This window comes from Monodon monoceros, unplaced genomic scaffold, assembly GCF_005190385.1.
Source record: "Monodon monoceros isolate NGI ecotype Baffin Bay Population unplaced genomic scaffold, NGI_Narwhal_1 Super_Scaffold_11, whole genome shotgun sequence".
Lineage (NCBI taxonomy): Eukaryota > Metazoa > Chordata > Mammalia > Artiodactyla > Monodontidae > Monodon > Monodon monoceros.
This window is the reverse complement of record NW_021703767.1, coordinates 109,883,809-109,904,660: the sequence shown is the minus strand read 5'-3', so window position 1 is coordinate 109,904,660 and position 20,852 is coordinate 109,883,809. Positions and strand designations below refer to the sequence as shown.

General features: G+C 43.5%; 1 protein-coding gene across 1 annotated transcript in view; it reads left to right on the top strand.

Annotated features, from left to right (window-relative positions):
* The window catches only part of ARHGEF26 (Rho guanine nucleotide exchange factor 26), a 153,022-nt gene that overhangs the window by 122,526 nt on the left and 9,644 nt on the right, over nucleotides 1–20,852 (top strand). Inside the window, exons 12-14 of the mRNA XM_029214364.1 lie at nucleotides 5,357–5,566; nucleotides 19,074–19,141; nucleotides 20,428–20,532. Coding sequence (XP_029070197.1) covers nucleotides 5,357–5,566; nucleotides 19,074–19,141; nucleotides 20,428–20,532 — 383 coding nt within the window. The remainder of the gene's footprint in view (nucleotides 1–5,356; nucleotides 5,567–19,073; nucleotides 19,142–20,427; nucleotides 20,533–20,852) is intronic.

Sequence of the window (20,852 nt, the reverse complement as noted above, 5' to 3'; positions counted from 1 at the left end):
TCCCACATGCTGCGGAGCAACTAAGCCCGTGCGCCACAACTACTGAGCCTGCACTCTAGAGCCCACGGGCCACAACTACTGAGCCTGCGAGCCACAACTCCTGAGCCCACGTGCCACAACTACTGAGCCCACGCACCTAAAGCCCGTGCTCTGCAACAAGAGAAGCCACCACAATGAGAAGCCCGCGCACCGCAACAAAGAGTAGCCCCCGCTCGCTGCAACTGGAGACTAAGTCTGCGCACGGCAACGAAGACCCAGAGCAGCCAAAAATAAACAAATTAACTAAAAAAAAAAAAAATCCACTATTCACAAAAAGGTGTATCAGTTTTCAGCCCATGCTGTTAGGTAGCATGTAGTAGAACCAAACACTATCGAGCTGCTTAACAAAAGAACGCCTTCCAAGGGAAGAATAATTGAGGTACTTATTTACCACCATATCCTGTTCTCTACTGGTAGTTTTTTATCTTGTTAAGAAAAGAAAGGAATCTCAACAAAGGCTACTAGGACTTTTAAGTGGGTTTCAACAGGGAGACCCATCATTGTTTATACCACAGAGCAACAGGCTTGTATAGATTTGATTGCTGCGCCTGATAGGAGCCTCTGCTTGCACAAAGCTGCCGCTTGTTTCATGAGCAGCTGGTAAACTTGGAGCCTGTCTAAGACAATCAGAGGAAGTCTACATATAAACTTCTCTGTGCGAGGAAAGGTGGTTTTTCCATTTGCCTTTTTCTGAGCAGTTTAACTTCCTAATTGCTTGATCCAAATTGTTTCAGAGACTGTGTAAACCATATGTTTGTTAAATGGAAGAAACAAACATGGGGAAGTCTGATTAGCATCAACTTCCCTAGGAAAGGAGCATCTTCCCCAGCCCAGCTGAGCTCTCTTTGTACTTACTGGACACAGTAAGTGGGTCGGCAGAGGAGGAAGTGGGGTTGTAAATGGCTGCATCTGACTGTGGATTCGTTCCTCTCCTTTCTGCTTAAGCCCATATTTTAACAGTTATCCTTCTGTATTAGCATGAGAGAGACAGTAGGTGCTGGCTGACATGAGGAGAATGAATTTCACTCAGTATTTAGCAGAGTTAGAGAGGGGAAAATATTATTTTGAACCTTTATGAGATTAAGTGTGTGAATGTGTCTGTGTGTGAGAGAGCACAAACACGCTAGCAAGAGTGAGCTCCTTTTCAGTTTTTATTCCATTGGGTTTGAATAATAGCTGACAGGGATGAATCATCAACTTACTTGACTACTGTTAAATCAAGTTTTTTATATTAAGTTCATTAAAGGAGTAGTGAAGAAGTTGTGGACATTTATGTATCACATAATGAAGATGTTTGCAGGTCTAGATGAAATAATGATATTGGGTGACTGCTACTGAATCAGTTAAAAAAAAAAAAGCAGACTTGTTTCCTGCATCCTATTTTGGATACAGAAGGCAAAACAGTGGGAAAGTTCTGTGTGCAGGCACATTCAGTGACCCAGATGTGCAGGTGTGTAGACACGGATACCTTGAGGTGAACTCACATAGCTGTAAATAAAGTGGCTGCTCTTTATCATCCCAACCGGACACCTGAGAGAACCACAGGTGTAAACTGGATCACCCTAGGTCTTAATGGCATTGTAGATGTCATGGCTTAAGAAAACAATTAAAAAAACATTCTATTAACTTGTCTACTTCTTCTGTCTCTAATTACCCCCCCTGCCGAAGACAAAGATTCAACACATCGATGAAACAACAGTAGCTGGTATTGTTTGTACTTAGGCAAACACTGGTTGTATTTAGGCAAACACTGGGAGAAATATGAACTCTGAAAATTAAGAGGGGAAAAAAAGACTTAACTAGTTTTATCCTATTTGTTTACATTAGTTTCCTGTGAACTCTTCGTCTTGAATTCTACTGGGGACTACCTAGTAAGTAAAGCCACTTTACGCTGAAGACTTTTTGGAACTTGAGTCATCTTGAATGATGGCGTTATGGCATATAGATTTCTTTGCCTTTTATTTCTTTGGGAATACAAAGAATACCTTTGCACTGTCATTATTTAGGGCACTGCCTACATACCCCATGTGCGCAGCATTAAGGAGGTTGGATTTCTCTGTCCGAAGCAGAATTATTTTTAACTGGAAATGGGCGTCTTTAACTAAAAGGTCATCTTTTTAAACTTGTGAGTTGGACCGAAAGAGTAACTCAAAGGTGCAGAGAGAAGACAGTAACAGGCAAGTCCTTGTTCATCTTGTTTTTTTCTCTTGTTTTTGATGTTGTTGTTGAGGTTTTGCTTTTGTCTTTATTTTTTACTTTTTGGTTTTATCCTGAGTCCTGGGTATTACTACATCTGTGTCTGAGCTATCTAGACAATATTATAAGCTTTACTTGCTGTATGGTCAGGCCACTCAAGATGGCTGTTCTCTTGTTCTCTGTACATCCCCTGCTGGAGCAGTGCCACCTACCTACACCTTACTCACAGGAACGTGCTTGCCCCCTGCCCCAGCTAGTGTTTGTTCTAATCATCAGGACAGAATGATTCCATCTGCTAGTTTATTAAAGCGAAACGTCTACCCTCGTGATGGTCATTAACCTGAGGGGCTGTGAGTGATGTGCCCCAGCTGCTGGTCTCCCTGGTAACTGATAAGCCCTCCTGGCATCACTTCCCCCTATAAATGGAGCCTCCTTCTCCCCCGCCCCAAGCAATGAAGACTGCTGCCCTGTCCCGCCTGCTGTCTGCAGCACAGGGCGCAGATGTTTCGGATGTGTGAGATCCCCTCTCCAATAAACCACTGATGTCTCTGTCGCTGTTTCCGCGCTCTTTCTTCGGTCTCGAGGCTGGGCGGCTACGAGGCTTGTAGGCCTGCAGGGTGCAGCCTGACACCAGCTTTGCCAAAAATCGACTGCTTTGTTTCTGGTAAACACGGTCTTTTAAAAGTATAACTTTGTTTGTAAAGTGTATTACCCTGGTTCCTCCTTTTATAAAAATTATGTGACCTTTGATAAGCCTCATTTTGATACGAGAAATATTTTATATATTCTGAGTATGGTTGTGCTGGTCCGTTGGCAGTCTCAGGGGAGCTTTGGAGGTGATCCTGCCATGTGAACTTTCAGTTAATACAGACGATTACCCTAGCAACAAACAGACCTGATCAAAAGGCAGTGTTTTGCTTTTATAGATGATATAACTGTGTTTGCCAGTTTTGGAGGGGGAAGAATCTATCAAACTAAATTTTAAAAATGATTATAAAGTTTTTAAAGGAGAGTTACAGGGAGTGGTTGACAGGCAGATGCCCACCACCGAATGAAAAACTTTCTAAGAAATCTTGAACAAAATGGCCTGTTCTGAAATTCCTAGTATAGTTGGGCACAAGGATTTTTTTTTATCTCTTAGCTCTCCTGAGTTCATACATTTGCATTTATTATTAGGTAAGGTTATTATACAATATGGTTCCTAGAATACATTAAAATGTATTGCATGGTCATCCACGTACTCAGCAGTTATTATTGAGCTCTGCCGTGTTCAACTGAGGGTACACATAGAGAATAGAGGGGAGGTGTATCTAAGCAGAGTTGGGATTTGCCAAGGAAATGAGTGTGTCTGCAAGGGGTGATTGTAAGTAGGTATCAAGAAATTCAAGTTGGATAAGTGAATAAGCATGAATGAGAGGACATGAAGGGTTTAAGGATGGAGGGAAAGGTGGTGGAGTGAGTGGGTTGTAGGAATGGTGGGTTAAAATTGTTGAGGTTGAGGATTAGAAGAGGTGAGCCAAAGAGATTGGCGGGGCTGGTTAGACAGAGGTGTTTGACGTTGGGATTGCAGAGAGGTTGCAGTTGGTGGTTGTGACAAGGTTGATTGTTGAAGGGGAAGTCAAGGAACTGAGAGGCTGGGGTAATGGAAGGATTGCCACATGGAAATTCAAGAAAGTAGTGTTGGAGAGTGACAGTAAGCCAGTAACTAAACGCATGAGTGAGGATGAGGCATGATCCAGGGGCCTGGAGATGACGGTGAGGATGAGATAGAGACTGATGGCATGAGCATCAAAGCTGGGGAGCTTCTGGGAGGACAAAGCGATCATTGTCTAGGAGTAATGAGACTCAGGCAGGCAGAGAGCCTTCAGAGGAGGCTGTGCTCTCTAGAACAGCCAAGTTTCTGTTAAGGCAACAAGGTAAAGGGAGAGTTCAGAGAAGAGGCTGAGGATTTAGAAGATTTTGTTGGATTCCCTAAATGAGGTGCATTTCTGGAGGATGCAGTGGAATGCTTCAGCCGAGGGGCTTAGGGAGGTGAGGCCCGATTAGGCATGTTCACAGCACTGTGCAGGTGAGAGTACATTCAGGGGAATGAAGTATACCAGGCAGTCTTGGGCATAAAAGCAGGGATAAAGGGCGTGGCGGAATCAGTCCTGGTGGTTTCTGAACAGGTGGTGAGGCCATGCATGTTAGAGAGAAGGATGGGTTGGGCGTCTTGCCAGAAGCAAGCAGACCTCTGGGGCTGTTCTTCCCTCCTGTGCCTGGCGGTTTGGAGGCTGCGAGTGCAGCTTCGCTACCCAGAGTGTGAGTAGGCTTGGGACGACCTCTATCCTGCGGACGGGGGTAAGGCTGGGGAAGTATAGCTGTTCAAGCCTTACCATGATGCACGCGTGTCTCACTTGTTGCAAGGAAATGGCAGGAAAATGTAAAATAAAACCTAGAGGGTTTAATAATTTTTTTTTAAATTTTTATTGGAGTATAGTTGATTTACAGTGTTGTGTTAGTACAGCAAAGGGCATCAGTTATACATGTACATATATCCACTCTTTTTTTAGATTCTTTTCTCATATAAGCCATTACAAAAAATTGAATAGAGTCCCCTGTGCTATACAGTAGGTGCTAATACTTGTTTTTAATATTGCTTTTATATGTAAGATAAAATTTAGTATACTACAGAAAAATAGTAATTAGCAGGTTTAATTTTGGAGGGTTATATTGACTCATACTCAGTAGATTAATTCAGAGTCCAATTCCTATTTTAAAATAAATCATTCTCAGGCTTCCCTGGTGGCGCAGTGGTTGAGAGTCCGCCTGCCGATGCAGGGGACGCGGGTTCATGCCCCAGCCTGGGAAGATCCCACGTGCCGCGGAGCGGCTGGGCCCGTGAGCCATGGCCGCTGAGCCTGCGCGTCCCGAGCCTGTGCTTCGCAACGGGAGAGGCCACAGCAGTGAGAGGCCCGCATACTGCAAAAATAATAATAATAAAATAAAAAATAAAATAAATCATTCTCTCCCTGTCCTCCTTCCCTCCCCTGCCACCTTCCCCGAAAATGTGATTTGAAAACCGATAATGTCACGGTCTCATCCACTGAATTACTGTGTTCTTTTTCCCTCTTCCTTACAGTGAAGAAAGTTACAATGTCAATGATTATTCCTTAAGAGATCAGCTACTGGTGGAGTCTTGTGACAGCGAAGAGCTTAATTCTTCTCCAGGGAAGAACAGTTCCACAGTGCTTTATTCAAGACAGAACTCTGCTAGTCACCTCTTTACGCTGACAGTCCTTAGTAACCACGTGAACGAGAAAGTGGAGATGCTGCTGGGAGCTGAGACTCAGTAAGTATGTGCGAGGAGAGGGTTTCAGAGTATCTGCTGTCGGTCTTCCCTACCTAATTACCCTTGGTCCACAGACTCCCTAAAAACAGTAAACTCTACCTACTATTTATTCTTTTTTATTGATTACCTGTTATGCACCAAGCATAGGCCTGGGTGCTTTATACAGATGCTTGTCTTCTCACTGTCATCTTCTCAGTGTCCTGAGAGATGGATATTATTATTTTCATCCCCATGACTCCTGATGGACGTCTTGTGCTTTAGGTGGTGTGCTTTTATATTTACAGTGTTTTATAAATCATTTTATTTTAATCATTGATAAAATTATGACCCGGGAGCCCTAGGAATATGACCTAACTGGCAGTGTGATCCTAGGCCCTGAGTTTTCTTAGGTACTGAAATAGAAGTCATTTTCTATCACCTACCTTCGACCAGGCAGCAGAAAGACCAGTGATTTCTGTCAAAAGAGACAGATACTCAGTTTGGGGAAATACGTTTGTTGCAGGAAGGGGAACCCCTTCCAGGGCCTGAGAAAATGGGCTCCTGTCTAACACTTGGAAATGAATTGTGTGAGGAGACGTACGTACTGACAAAGCAAAAGACTATTGGGAAGGGCTGCCTGGGCGGAGAACAGCAGGGTGAGGGAACCCAGGAGGACTGCTCTGCCATGTGGCTCTCGGTCTCAGGTTTTATGGTAATAGGGTTAGTTGTGGGGTTGTCTCTGACCAATCATCTTGCTTGTGCCCATATTTGATCTGACTCAGGGTCCTCCCTGGTGGTTCTCGCATCTCTCAGCCAAGATGGATCTAGCATGACCGTTTCTGGGAGGTTGGCGCACATTATGGGCTGGCGTCTCCTCCCTGCTTTCGGCCCCTCCCGAATTCTCCTGGTTAGTTTTCCACGGCAGCACCGTGTCCTTATCGGGACCTCCTGTTGTGAGACAACTCATGCAAGTGGTTAGCATCGTGCCTAGCCAAGGTGGGCAGCTTCGATCAACGGTTCCCTCACATGTTGATCCCTCTTTGCCATCCAGAGTTTATGCAGAGGCAGAAGCCATCCTGTTTGTGCCTGCAGTTTCACCAGCAGTTAGTAGGCAGTCCATCCTCACACAGGATGAAGGGAAGGGGGCTTAATTGTCAAGTCCCCCCGTGCTGCTACTGAACCAGACTTGGGTCTGCTTGCCCGTGCACAGTAAAGCCAATCTACTGACACCGGGTTGTGGTGAAGGAAAGTGCAGTGTTTATTGTAAAGGCACCAATACAAGGAGGATGGGTGACTCACACTCTAAAAACCCCAAAATCCCCGAAGGCAAGGCCACGTGAGGGAGGGGGTCGCAGGGTATGTGATCAGCTCGTGCACAATTCTCTGATTGGTTGGTGTTGAGGTAAGAGGGTGGCTGACATTATGAATCCTTAGGTGCCAGTCAGTCTGGGGGCTCATGATCATCAAGTAGTTAAGTTCTTCCATTTGCTGGTGGTTTTAGCATCTGTAAAACAACTCAGGAAATGTGCATCAGATACTGTTACCTAGGTACTTCAGAGAGAGCAAAAACAGAGGGTTTTGGCGGGGTCGGAGTGATGTCTACCTTGGGAAGGCCCTGTAGGGTCCTGTTTGGTTACATTGCGATTTTGTCCATTTAGAGATAGCTGACCAATTTGTTTGGAAACTGGAAACCTCCTCTTAGAACAATCATCATAGGCAGGTATTATGTTGGGTCAGAGGGTGGAACAGTGGAGGGAAAGGAGAAGTTCCCTAATTCTTGGTCCTCTGGGGTTCCTACACCCTCTCCCACTTGGCTCCCACATGGTGTGATTAAAATGGATCAGTAGCTCTTGAATAACAACCCTAAGACTGTAACAGAATCTTAGCGAAAGCCAAACCAAAGAGATAATCTCCACTTTTTAAGAGTATTTTAACAGGGTCCCTGGATTGTTAGAGAGATATAAGAAAAGAAAAAGAAGGAAAAAAGCCATCCACATAAAAACGATAAATGCTCATTTCATGTTTTTGGCACTAGAAGTAACTTTTCCAAAGGTGAAGAAAACCAAGAAGGGCAGGGTGATAGAAAGCTATTTGAGATTTAAAAACAGCCGAAAGAGAGTATTACAAATGAGCTCAAGAGCTAACGGAATGAATAAGAAAAGGAGCGGCATCCTCTGTGTTTGTTTATAAAACAAAGAAATACCTCTTCCTAAGGTCCCAGAATTCTTCCAGGAAACTGATGGAAAGTCCTGCTGCATTCCAAGGATGCTCCTCTATGTTTTCCCCTCTGGGGAGGGCACCTCCGGTGGGTGCAGTGCTTGCTGGTCTGTGCAGGTGACCAGCAGGGGACACACCCAAGACCAGGGCTGAGGAAGGCATTTCTTTGACTCTAAAAATGATTAAACCCCTTGGCTTGTGAAGACAGACCTAGACCTCTTCTGTTTGGGGAAGCCTCTCTTAAAAGAGAGAATTTAGTATGTCTGACCTTTGGATCTTAAAGGACTTTGAGGATGAAGAGTCTTTGGAGATTACTGCTTATTATAAAGAGTTCTCAGAAATGAAGATTTTGTCTTTTTTAGTCAGGGAGAAAGTGTTGTTGGTTTCGCTTTACGTTTTCCTTTTCTCTGTGTTTATAAGGATTGTTTGCTCTTTATCAGCAGAGCTTTTCCTGACCGTCTCCTTCATAATTTATGTAATCTCTACTGCTGGTTTCTGAGATTATTTCAAGAGAGTAGGCCGTAAACCCGGCATGTCCAGTTTTTACACCAAGGCTAGATCCTTTCCTGGGACGTTCTGTAGCCTTTGTTCCACCCTCTTGCCTTTTGATCTTGCCATAGACTGAATGGATGTTCATTTCCTCAGTGAGAAATGTTCTCAGAATATCTAGTTATGTCACCCGTAAACCCGTGGGTATGACTCATATTTGTAGTTCTTTAATTAATAGCAAGAGAACATTCCAGAAGGGGCAGAGGGGCGGCTGTCTCCTTGGGTACGGAAGGAGTGACTCCCTCACTCTCCCCCCCCAACTCAATTACAGTTAAAGTAAATAACTGGACAAATACTTTTAAACCTACAAGGCATAAAGTATCATTAGTGCTGAAAGAAAATATATGACAGCTAGGATGCACTTTCCTTAAAAGAAAACACAACAAAACCAAAAAAACCCAATCAGCTTTTAAAACTCTAGCGGGTCGTTAACATGCTGTATTTGGAAATGTGCAGGCCAGCTCTGGGTTACCTGGTCTTGAGTAATCAGAGTTCCGGCCTATGTAGAATGTTTTCTTTGCTTCTAAGATTTGCCAGATGTATAGGCGAGTATGTTTTTTAACTTTTCTCTCTTTGATGTTATACATGGTTAAAATGGTCCATTAGCAATCTAGTTGAGAAGGTTTTCACCACCACCCAGGCCTTGAGTAACTGCAGAATTTCAGACCAGTCGATTACTGGCTATTTATTCTGTGGTTTGAAAAAGAATAGGGTTTGTACCTAAATATTTACCTTCTTTGAGAAACTGTTCCTAGTAGAGGCACCTGGGGCTATACGGAGTGTGAAATCGGCCGAAGGAAGGGTGCAGCTGTTTGGCACAAGGACGGTTCAACTATTATAAGGCAGTGAAGTTGTGGAAGAACAGATCAATAGCTTTGATTACATAAAGAATGCAGAAAAGCTCACCAAAAGGAAATGGGGCAAACGCTTAGTGAGCATCTGGGATGTGCCAGGCACAGGACCACCTAGAGAGCATGAAGGGAGCCTTGGGTGTTTCTAGAGAAGGATGGTGCTTCCGAGCTGAAGCAGTTAAGTAAGATGACTGTACATCTTGGTTTCTTTGGGATCAGTGTTATTATGTCTGTTGTTCTGGCAAAATTAAGAATAGCACCCTCTTTGACTTTCCAAAGTGTCTTTAGACGATAAAATATGTTGTGACCCTAATTCTAGGTCTGTAGTCCAACTCCCTCAGTTTTCTCCCAGATGTAAGATGAGACTCAAAAAGGTGAAGTGATTTGCCTAAAGCCACACAGGAGGTGAGTTACTGCCAAAATGGGACTAGACCCTGACCTTCCTGAATCTGAAATTCTTTCTAATAACAAATTTTAAGCTTCTTACTGAGAAGCTGCCATCTCGGAGACTATTCCACCCCCATCTTGCTGTTCAACTTGGCCTTGTTCTGGCTCTGGAAGGGAAACTCCAGGAAGCTAGTTGCTATTAAATGTGAAAAACTACTAAAATGTGACTTTTTAAGTTCATAGACTTAAAATGAAAAAGTTTGTGGTAAATTTAAGGCATCATATGGTTTGAAATATTTTATAATAAAATGCTGACTAGATGTTGCATCCCTCAAACTATCTTCCATTTAAAACTTCCTTTTTTGTTCCTTTGCCTATGTTTTTCCTACTTCCTGGAATGCCCTTCTCAGAACTCCTCGAATTACCAAATATCTTACTTCTCAGGGCTCACGCCAAGTGCCAAGTCTTTCCTCTACAAGGAGGCCCCTCAGTGATCTTGTCCCCGAGAATTCCAAGTGCTTGCTGTGTGTGCCCCTCTTGTTAGTTCATTTTTCTCCTCCTGTTTCCTGTCTTGCCCACCCTCTGCCGTACAACTCCGGGCCCCCAACCCACCCCTAAGTCTCTCCTTCCCTTTACGGCTGCACTTCTCAAGAGAGCAGCTTTCATTTCTCCCTATTTACTCAGTGAATTTTTATTGTGCACCAGCATCCTTTCAGGTGCTATTCTAAGTGCTGGGACGTAGCAGATCCCTGCCCTCTGGGGGCTTCTGTTCCACTGAAAAACCTGTGCCTGTGTGCCTCCTGCCCTCAAGGAGGTGGCTTTGGTGGCACTGAACTTTTGCCAGGCTGCCTGGGTAGATGGCCTACAGTGAACTGGGATGGTGGGAAAGCATTTCTTCATCCAATTTTAAAAATAAATAAGTGCAGTGGAAACAGTAAAGCCAGGAATGTATTCCGGAGTGTGAAGTGCTGGGATGGGGATCTGTCCTCTAAATTAGATGGCAGAGGAAGACTTCTCCAGGTGACATTTGGGACTGAGCCCTGAGTGCCTGGAAGGAATCCATCCATGGGAAAATGCAGGGCCAGAACGGTCCAGGCAGAGGGCACAGCAAGTGCCAAACTCCTAGGGAAACAAGTTCAAGGCCATCAAACTTGGCTTGAACATAGTGAAATTGGCTAGATCAGAATAAACCAGGGAAAGAGTGGGTGGTTGAGAGGCTGGTGGAGCCCAGAGCATTTTATTTATTGATTTATTTAAATTTATTTATTTATTTGGCTGTGTTGGGTCTTCGTTTCTGTGTGAGGGCTTTCTCTAGTTGTGGTGAGCGGGGGCCACTCTTCATCGCGGTGCGCGGGCCTCTCACTATCGCGGCCTCTCCTGCTGCGGAGCACGGGCTCCAGACGCGCAGGCTTAGCAGTTGTGGCTCACGGGCCTAGTTGCTCTGCGGCATGTGGGATCTTCCCGGACCGGGGCACGAACCCGTGTCCCTTGCATCGGCAGGCGGACTCTCAACCACTGCGCCACCAGGGAAGCCCCACCCCAGATATTTTGAGAAGCACTGGTTTAGAGCCTCATAGGCTGGAATGGGGAGTTCCATGGAAGACTGGTGTGGACACAGGAGTTTCAATGGGGAGAGCAGTTAGGGTCCTGTTGCATTAGTCCAGGGGAGTCTTTTAATGATTTTCAAAAACTTATTTATTTTTGGCTGCATTGGGTCTTTGTTGCGGTGCGTGGGCTTCTCGTTGCGGTGGCTTCTCTTGTTGCAGAGCATGGGGCTCTAGAGCGCAGGCTCAGTAGTTGTGGTGCATGGGCTCAGTAGCTGTGGCTCATGGGCTCAGTAGTTGTGGCGCACAGGCTTAGTTGCTCCGTGGCATGTGGGATCTTCCTGGACCAGGGCTTGAACCCGTGTCCCTTGCATTGGCAGGTGGATTCTCAACCACCGCGCCACCAGGGAAGTCCCAGTCCAGGGGAGTCTTGATGTTGGGATGGACTGTGGTCTGTGCGAGGAGATGGAAACCTAACATTGTGGAGGTGGAGACAACAGGACCAACTGAAGGACAGGATGAGTTGGGGTAGCTGTCAGTGAAAGAGAGGAATCGATGATGCTTTGGGTTTTTGGCTTGAGCAGCTGACGCCCTATATTGAGTTACTCCTTGACCGTCTTCAGTATGGCGTCTTCCTCTGCCACCCAGTTGAGGGCGCTCCATCAGAAGATGAGCAGTGGCTTCCTAGGTACCACACCCAGCAGTCCAGTCTTCCGCTTTACCTCTAATATCATTTAATTTTGTTAGCTGCCCAGCTCTCTGATGCTAACCCCCTTTTTGAGATGTTCTCAAGCTGTTATCTGTGTGCTCTTAGTTTTTCTCCCACATGGAACCTTTCCTCTTCACTTCCCCTTCAGAAATGCAGCCTGCCTGGAACCAGTCATCATCAGTACGCTCTGCTTTCCCTGACACACACATTTCTGTAAATGGTACCCTTGACACCATTTCAAGTTACCCAGTCTGGAGACTTGGTGTCATTTCTGATGCTTCTAGATCTGAACAGATCCATCCTGGACTGGTTCTTCCTGTATGAAACGCTGTTGCATCTTCCCACATGTTTCCATCCCAATACCTCCTTCCCAGGGCAACCCACACATCCTTTATCTTTTGAACCACCCTCAAAGCCTCCTAACCATTCTTCTCTCCAGTCAGTTCTTCACAGTTTTATTACTAATCCCCACACTCAGCTTCAGTTTTGTCCTTTTCTCACTTTGTATGTAGCAGGTTCCCAATAAATATTTTTTTGGAATTGCCCTACAATTAATAAAATTTACTTTTCTATATCCAAGGCAAGGTAGCAGCATGTAGAGAAATACTGCTCCTCTATGTCTCTATTCACTGGGGTGTTTGTTTGTTTGTTTGTTTTGTGCTGCTAGAGCAAGTTTTATCTAAATTCCACTTGTTTTTCAACATTTGCTGTCAAGGATGTAGTTAAACTTTTTTTTTTTTTAGCATGTACCTCTAAGCCATACTGTGTTATATCTGTATGCTTGTTAAAGATCTTAAGTCATTGCATTATTAATGAGACAGTGTTTGGTGGAAAATACAGAAGCTCACCCTTGGTAAAAGGACAAAGGAGGAATGTTTTACTAATGTCATTTTTCCCTCTGGGTCTTGCAAGAGGAATGTTCAAGGCCGAGAGCCCCCTTTGTCTGCCTTCATTAAAATGAAGCCCAGACAGCTGCAGCTGGCACAGAGCAACGCTGTGGCAAGTGGCGTCCTTGGCTTCCTGCGTCCATAATGGAATTTCGATGGCATTTGGGTCCAGCCTGTGCAGAGATGAGACACAAGGACACGTTCAGTAATGAACGAAAACTTTCTTCACTCGTTCTATTTAGCTATGAGATACAATCACCTTAAGCTGTAAGCAAAGGCCCTTCTCAAAGTTTCTGTCTCACAAATTGAACCAGACGCCTAATAGTCCTGTCAGCCATTCTGACAACCCATTCCTGGGCCCTTCTGATAAAGGGGCATTGTTTGCGGGCAGTCTTCTGCTCTCTTCCTGCTTCTGTTAATGATTTAATTAACAGGAAGTAAATAGGATGGGATAAAATTGTAAATAGTACGTCTGACATACTCTTCATCCTTGAAGAAAAATCCACATAGAGATCACAATTTGTATGGAAAAAAATGTATTTATTACAGATTGTAGTATTTTTTCTTCATTGAATCTGGAATCTATGTCCAATAATCTTTTACATTTGTACAGTGCCCGTCAAGGTACTTAAATCTTTGGTGATTCCTCATCACTGACCTCCAGTAAAACAGGAGAGCAGGTGATGGTGTGGGTCTTTTTTCCAAGGAAACAGGTAGTTGATCCACTTAAGGTTAACTTCAGGATTCTGGACCAGACTAGGTCTCATGAGCTGTTTGATATGATAAACAGGAAACAGTTGATTTAACTATATAACATGTCATGGAATCTAAATTTCTAGAACTCTTAGTGGGCTAGGGGAACTACTTTGCTTTGGTTAGATTTTTTTTTTTGCGGTACGCAGGCCTCTCACTGTTGTGGCCTCTCCCGTTGCGGAGCACAGGCTCCGGACGCGCAGGCTCAGCGCCATGGCTCACGGGCCCAGCCACTCCTCGGCATGTGGGATCTTCCCGGACCGGGGCACGAACCCTTGTCCCCTGCATCAGCAGGCGGACTCTCAACCACTGCGCCACCAAGGAAGCCCAGATTTTTTAAATTAGTAAGTTGAGCTGGTGTCCAGTTTTATAAGGCTTTGTTGCACAGCATTCATGAGGACGATTTTTGCCCTGTGGGTTTTCTTTAATGGATCAGCTTATTGAACTCATCTCGTTGAATTGAATGTGTGAGAGAAAGAACAAAAACAGCCATCTCCATGATCCTACTCCTTAGGAAGACTTTTTTCCCAAAGGCCATGGGTACAGGAGTTTCACAAGGAACCATAGGTAAGTTTGTAGGCTGTGAAACGGAGCACAAAAGGTATACATCTGGTCAAATGCCATTTTTAAAGGGACAAAAGAAAGGTTAAACAGCAGCTGAGGTCTCTTCACTTCTATTGAAAATCCAGGCAGACCCCCCTCCAGTGGTGAAGCCCTTTGTGGGCGTTTGTTCCATTCCGTCTCATTCACAGTCCTAACCTCTGTTTCAAACCCTGCTTTCTACTTTCTTAGTGTGGATCTGTGTTTTCTAGCAGATGCCTGGTATTCAATGCGAAGTCCAGCTTGGCTGTATCTTCAACCTTTGTGTAATTAAGTTTAAACCTACGGTGCTTAATTAATCATATGAGGGACAGGACAAGATACTGTGACAGCTGACTCCTGAGTGGGGAGCTTCAGGATGGTTTTATAAGGAACATCATTTCATGCCGTGCACAGAGAAAGGACTGCGCTTCCAGATATTTATGTTGAAAGGGTCTCTTCTCAACTCTCAGATGGGTTTTATTTAGAGGGCGCCACCCCAGCACATTGCACAATGTGTTGGATTCTGTGTGCATTTGTCTTTTGCTCCGTCTGCTCCCTCATTGAAGGAAGGTTGTGAAGTGCAAGAGGCTCCATTTTACTCACTTGGCAGCCCCAGCCTGGCACAGGACTCCTGCAAAGGCAGGGACTTGGTGAATGTTGTTTGAAGGAAGGGAGGGGTCAGGAGCGCCTTAGAAGTTGATCTGCCCCAGGTCCCCATTAGCGGCATTGCTGACTGTGGCACTTTGGGCAAAGGGAAATCTCAGTAAGCTGGGTGTGGCGTGGATTGTGAATTCATGTTGATTGCCTTACCTCGTCCCTGGAGAAAATAGCTGTGTGTGAGCCTTGGACTTAATATCTAAATTTAATAATGGATATGTCTAGGCCCGGGGTTTTCTTGTTCTTGGAGTTCCATTTTATGTGGAGTGAGTCTCCTCCCTGCTTTAGAGATGCAGTGCTTTCTGCCTCATGATAGGAGGGAGCTCCTTGGCATGGCTCTCGGAAGCCCTGGGTAATGTCGTGTGGTTTTAATGGCATCTCAGAGGGGGTGGGACTGATTCAATTGAAGTCATTTCAAGAAGCGGCTCCTTTCAGTGAGGCAATAAGGACTGTCTTGCTCTGTCCTCTGGAGCCCCTGTGAGGGGCTGCCTTGTCGAAGGGATGCCATTAGCATCCAGGCAGCATGCTACAGGAGTGAAAGATTTCACCTGGACTTCAAGAAACTGGCTGCAGGGTGAGGCTGCCGCTAAAACCGGCCACTCAAATGCCAGAGACGGTCCATGGCTGGGAGATCTGACTTGAAGGACTGCAGACAGCAGTTAGGGCCATGTGAAAATGTCATGGTAAGCCAAAGATGAATCTGACATGTCTGGGTATGGCATGTGGAGACGCAAATGGATCGTTTTAGGTTACTCTTGGCGAACAGCTCTTCCATCCTTAAGATATTGTTTAGCTTTCAATTGCCTTTGTACTTTGGAAATTCTAGTTGAGCCTGAATTTTAAAAATCTTACCCAACAAAGAGATGTCAAAGATTTAAGTGTTTGCTTGGGATTATCTGAAAGGAGGTTGTGCTTTACTTGTTCCTTATAAAACCACCCTGAAGTCTTTTTGTCCTGTATTAGAGACAAAGTTTTTAAAAGTAAGACGGTGTCATCAATTTTTACATAACTGTGCATACTACTACTTGACTCAGCAGCTCGACCAGGGCCCAGCCTCAGTTTCTTCTTTTAAGTCAGTCTGTCTTTCAGCAGACTGCAGTTTCCACCCTTCCTGCGGTCCCTCGTTATTTTGTAAGCACCTGCTGGGGGCACCACCTCTTTGATCCCTGGCTGCCTGGCGTATATTCTGACTCTACCACTTAGCAGTTTTACTGTGAGCAGGTACTTAACAGTTCAGACTTCAGCTTCGTCCTCTGAAAAAAATTGGGAATAATAACGGTAATACTTGCAAGACGGTTGTAATGATTAGACTAGATGGTACTCGCCAGATATAAAAAAGCACAGTACCTGGCGTATATATGATCCCTTATGCTATTTAGAACAAGATCCAGTTACTGTCCTTGGGGAGTTTATGGCCCAGTCAGAGAAACAGATAAGTCCATAAAAGATCGGGGGTCAATGAGTAGTAGTGATTTATATATATATATATATATATATATATATATATATATATATAGTATATACTATATATATAGTAGTGAGGTCAGGGTTTACAGAGCTCCTGTTATGTGCAGGCAGTTACGGAGATAAAGATGCCTGGCTTCAGGAGGCCTACAGCTGCCAGGCAGTGTGACAGAGCTGTGCAGAGGGGGGCGTGAGAACAGGATTCTCAAGAATGGGATGGGGACGGAAGTGTGGGCTCACACATCAGAGGCGGCCACCTGGAGGAGGTGAGGCTTGTGTTTTCAATATTGAGTTAGATGTGTTGAACAAAAGAAGCCAGATACCAAAGTGGACAATATTATAGGATTCCATTTTCATAAAGTTCAAGATTGGCAAAACTTGTCTATGTGATGGAAATCAGAACAGCAGTTACCTTTGCAGGAGGTTACTGATTGGAAAGGGACAAAAAAGGAACCTCCTGGCACGTCTGTGTCTTGATCTGTGGGCATGTGTACGTGGCTGTACCTAAGTAAACACAGATCTGTATACACTTAAGATTAGTGCAGTGTTTTATGTGTGTGTTCTTCAATAAAGCAATCAAATAGGGATGATGAGTGGGCACAGCTCGGTAAAAACAGGGGGAAGGAAGGTCGTACTTGAGAGTGAGAAGAACAAATAGGAAAGGTGTGGAATAGCATGTTGACTTCCAGACTGTAAGAAGTCTGCTCTGTCTGGATGGAAGGATGGATACACGTCGCGGAGTGAAGATAGAGTGATGGTGAGAAGCATCTTTTAGGTGCAGGCCGTTGTGGGAGAAAAAAAGAAATTTTTTTCTCCAAGTTTTTTTGTTTAAAGTACCAGGCATAAAGGCATCTTTTTTTTTTTTTTTTTTTTACTTTTTAAAAAATTTAAGTATAGTTGATTTTACAACATAGTGCCAATCTCTGCTGTATAACAGAGTGACTCAGTTTTACACATTTTTACATTCTTTTATTAATATTCTTTTCCATTATGGTTTATCCCAGGAGATTGGATATAGTTCCCTGTGCTATACAGTAGGACCTGTTGTTTGTCCATTCCAAATATAATAGTTTGCATCTACCACCCCCAAATTCCCAATCCATCTCTCCCTTTCCCCCCGACAACCACAAGTCTGATCTCTATATCTGTGAGTCTGTTTGTTTTAGAGATAGGTTCATTTGTGCCATATTTTAGATTCCACATATAAGTGATATCATATGGTATTTGTCTTTCTCTTTCTGACTTACTTCACTTAGTATGATAATCTCTGGGTCCATCCATGTTGCTGCAAACAGCATTATTTCATTCTTTTTTATGGCTGAGTAATATTCCATTGTATATATGTACCATATCCTCTTTATCTATTCATCTGTCGATGGACATTTAGGTTGCTTTCGTGTCTTGGCTATTGTAAATAGTGCTGCAGTGAATATTGGGGTGCATGTGTCTTTTTGCATTTGAGTTTTGTCCGGGTATATGCTCAGGAGTGGGATTGCTGGATCATATGTTCTATTTTTAGTTTTCTGAGAAACCTCCATACTGTCCTCCATAGTGGCTGCACCAAGTTATATTCCCACCAACAGTGCAGGAGGGTTCCCTTTTCTCCACACCCTCTCCAGCATTTGTTATTTGTAGACTTTTTAATGATGGCCATTCTGACCGGTGTGAGGTGATACCTCATTGTAGTTTTGATTTGCAGTTCTCTAATGATTAGTGATGTTGAGCGTCTTTTCTTTGTGCCTGTTGGCCATCTGTATGTCTTCTTTGGAGAAATGTCTATTTAGATCTTCTGCCCATTTTTTGATTGGGTTGTTTCTTTTTTGATTTTGAGTTGCATGAGTTGTTTGTATATTTTGGAGATTAAGCCCTTGTCAGTTGCAAATATTTTCTCCCATTCCATAGGTTGTCTTTTTTTCTTTTCTGGTTTCCTTTGCTGTGCAAAAGCTTGTAAGTTTGATTAGGTCCCATTTCTTTTTAAAAATTTTTATTTTTTATTTCTATAAGGCATCCCTTCTTAAGAAGGTAGAGTGGCATAGTAGAAACTGACCTTTCATTTGGGTTGCTTACCTCTGAACTTCTGTGCAGTCTTCTCATCCCTTGAACAGGCTTTTGGGAAGCTTACAGGAAATAATGGATGTCAAGTGCTGTATCTACCATGTAAATGCTTCTTAAAAGATTTTCAAGTGTGTATGTGTGTGTGGTTTATTTAATCACAGTGCTAATACTTGACTTTCCAAATCAAAAACCTGGTTACTATATTATGGAGTAATGCTTGCTCATCTGAAACTTTTGATCCTTTAGTTAAATAATTATTCTGTTTCATGTAATTGTAGCTTAATATTGTTTAAAAGCTTTTGGTTGTTTTTTATCTTAAAATATTTTAAGCATTTGAGAACAAAGAATTTCTATTTCACTAAGGCTCATACTTGGCAACATTTGTTGTATGAGGAACAGAACAACTTTAAATAATGTCAGGTTTCTCATTTATGTGGAAATGGGTTGTGAGTGTGGGGGAAGGAAAAGAGGGGAGGGAGTGGCGAGAGACTGATTTACTAGGATTTTTTTAAGTGAAGTTTACTTTTTTGAAACGTTAAACATCAGATTGTGAGTGTATGAAATATCTTTTTGTGATTATAATGTATTAATCAGATATTTGTTAAATGTTAAACTGTTATATGAGAAATTCCACTTAATAACAAGCTAAATTCATTCAGAATCTTTTATTTGAGATTTCCCAGATGATCATTTTTATTTTAGTAATTGTTTTTCATTTTTAAATAACTCTTACCCTAGCTTTGAAGGCCAGCCACTTACCTCTCTAGAGCATGTCTGCCCTGTTTTCAGGGAATGCCTCTGCATTCTAGAACATACTTCATTCTGTGTCTAAGCACCACTGAATCTCTCAACGGATCTGCCCTCTGTGTTTAGGAGCGAGCGAGCCCGCTGGATAACTGCCCTGGGACACAGCAGCGGGAAGCAGCCTCCAAACCGAACCTGTAAGTACCTGGAGAGCTGTCTGCTCTGGAACGTGGAGGGCTCTGCCCCCTGCTGGTCGCTGGGTTATTAGTGGTTAACCTCCACAGTACCTGCTTTGTAAGTTTTCTCCAAGATTTCCTTCCTGCCGCCCCTCCTCAGCTCTGGATGCTCCCTGCTTTGGAAGTCAAGGGGACTGAATTCAAAGTGCAGTTCTTTGCTGTGTAAACATGGCAGATCACTGCATAGCCCTTCTGAGCCTCTTAAATCATCTGCAAGTTAGGTGCATTATTATATACAACACGGCGTTATGACAGTGAGGATTAAGTTAAATTTATATTGAAAGCCCTGCTTATACTATAAAGCTCTTAAATTTCTAGCTGTTATGGGCAATAGTAGCATGTTTAAACCTTCTCCATACTGACAGTGTGAATCTAAGCTGAAATGGATTTTTAACCTTAAGGTAAATTACTTTACCCTTCCTTTTGACTTTTTTTAAAATTAATATTAAAAATATATTTTATTTTTCTAGGGAACTCGGTACTGGTGCAGTAAAGATTAGTGTCATATGCTAAGCATCTTGTTATGCTGCTCTGCATGATTCCAGCTGGAAGGTCAAATTCAAAGAATTAGGGCAGCAAGAGTGGATTCCTGGAGCACTCAAAAATCATAGTTTTAAGCTTAGAGTCAGAGCTGAAGTGACTGGTTTGAAAGTTCTCTGGAATCAAGTTTCATATTAAAAAAACCGAGTAAAAAGGCCAGCCAGTAGGAAGTCACTGAAGTAAAAATTGATTTGTGATGATTGAGAATTTGGGGGAAACTAAAATGTTTTCTAACCAACTTTTGCTTGGAGCTCCTTTTATTTCTAAACTCTGGCAGCTTTTATGTGCTGTTGGGTGGGCTGGGGGAGCACCCTGGATGAGAGCCAGGAGAACTGGATAGATTTTGGATTTTATCCTCATGGACTTGGCACATACCTAATCTATCTTGACTCAGTTTCCCCAATGCACAGTGACTGTTTTCTGCTCTATTGTGTGATGTATCTAATGACTTCTTATCAAGGCTATTTTTGAGGGGATTCATGTATCGTAAAAGGCCTCTCTCAATTCTGAGCTTCTAAAATCCTAAAGCTCTTAGCCAAGTAAGAGAATTCCTGGGAAAGATTTTCTGCTTTTTAGGAGTCTACCTTGTTTCTATCTGTGCTGGCTCTGATTGCACAGAAAGACTAAGTAAATGCAGAATATTGATTTGTACCTGTTTTGTTTTTCCACTGCTACCGGAAGTTCATTATGTCCCCTTTTGCCCTTAGCACTGACCCAAGTGGAAATCATTAGATCATTTACTGCCAAGCAACCAGATGAACTCTCCCTGCAGGTGGCGGATGTGGTCCTCATTTATCAGTGTGTCAGCGATGGTGAGTGAGTGGGAGTGTTCTGATGGGGGCGCTGGTGGTCCAGTGTTCAGGGTCTCATTTTGTCATCACTGCTTATATTCCCTATCCCTTTGGTTTCCTCATATGCGCCTGCCTCTCCTTTATCTACACTTTATTGCTTCTAAATGTTTTTTTAATAGGATCCGGTCACATGGTTGTTCACTTAGAAAATAAAAGTCAGTTGGGAGACAAGATGGCAGAGTAGAAGGACTCGTAAGCTCACCTCTTCTCACGAGCATACCAAAATCACAGCTAACTGCCGAACAACCGTTGATAAAAAAAAAAAAAAAAGGACTGGAACC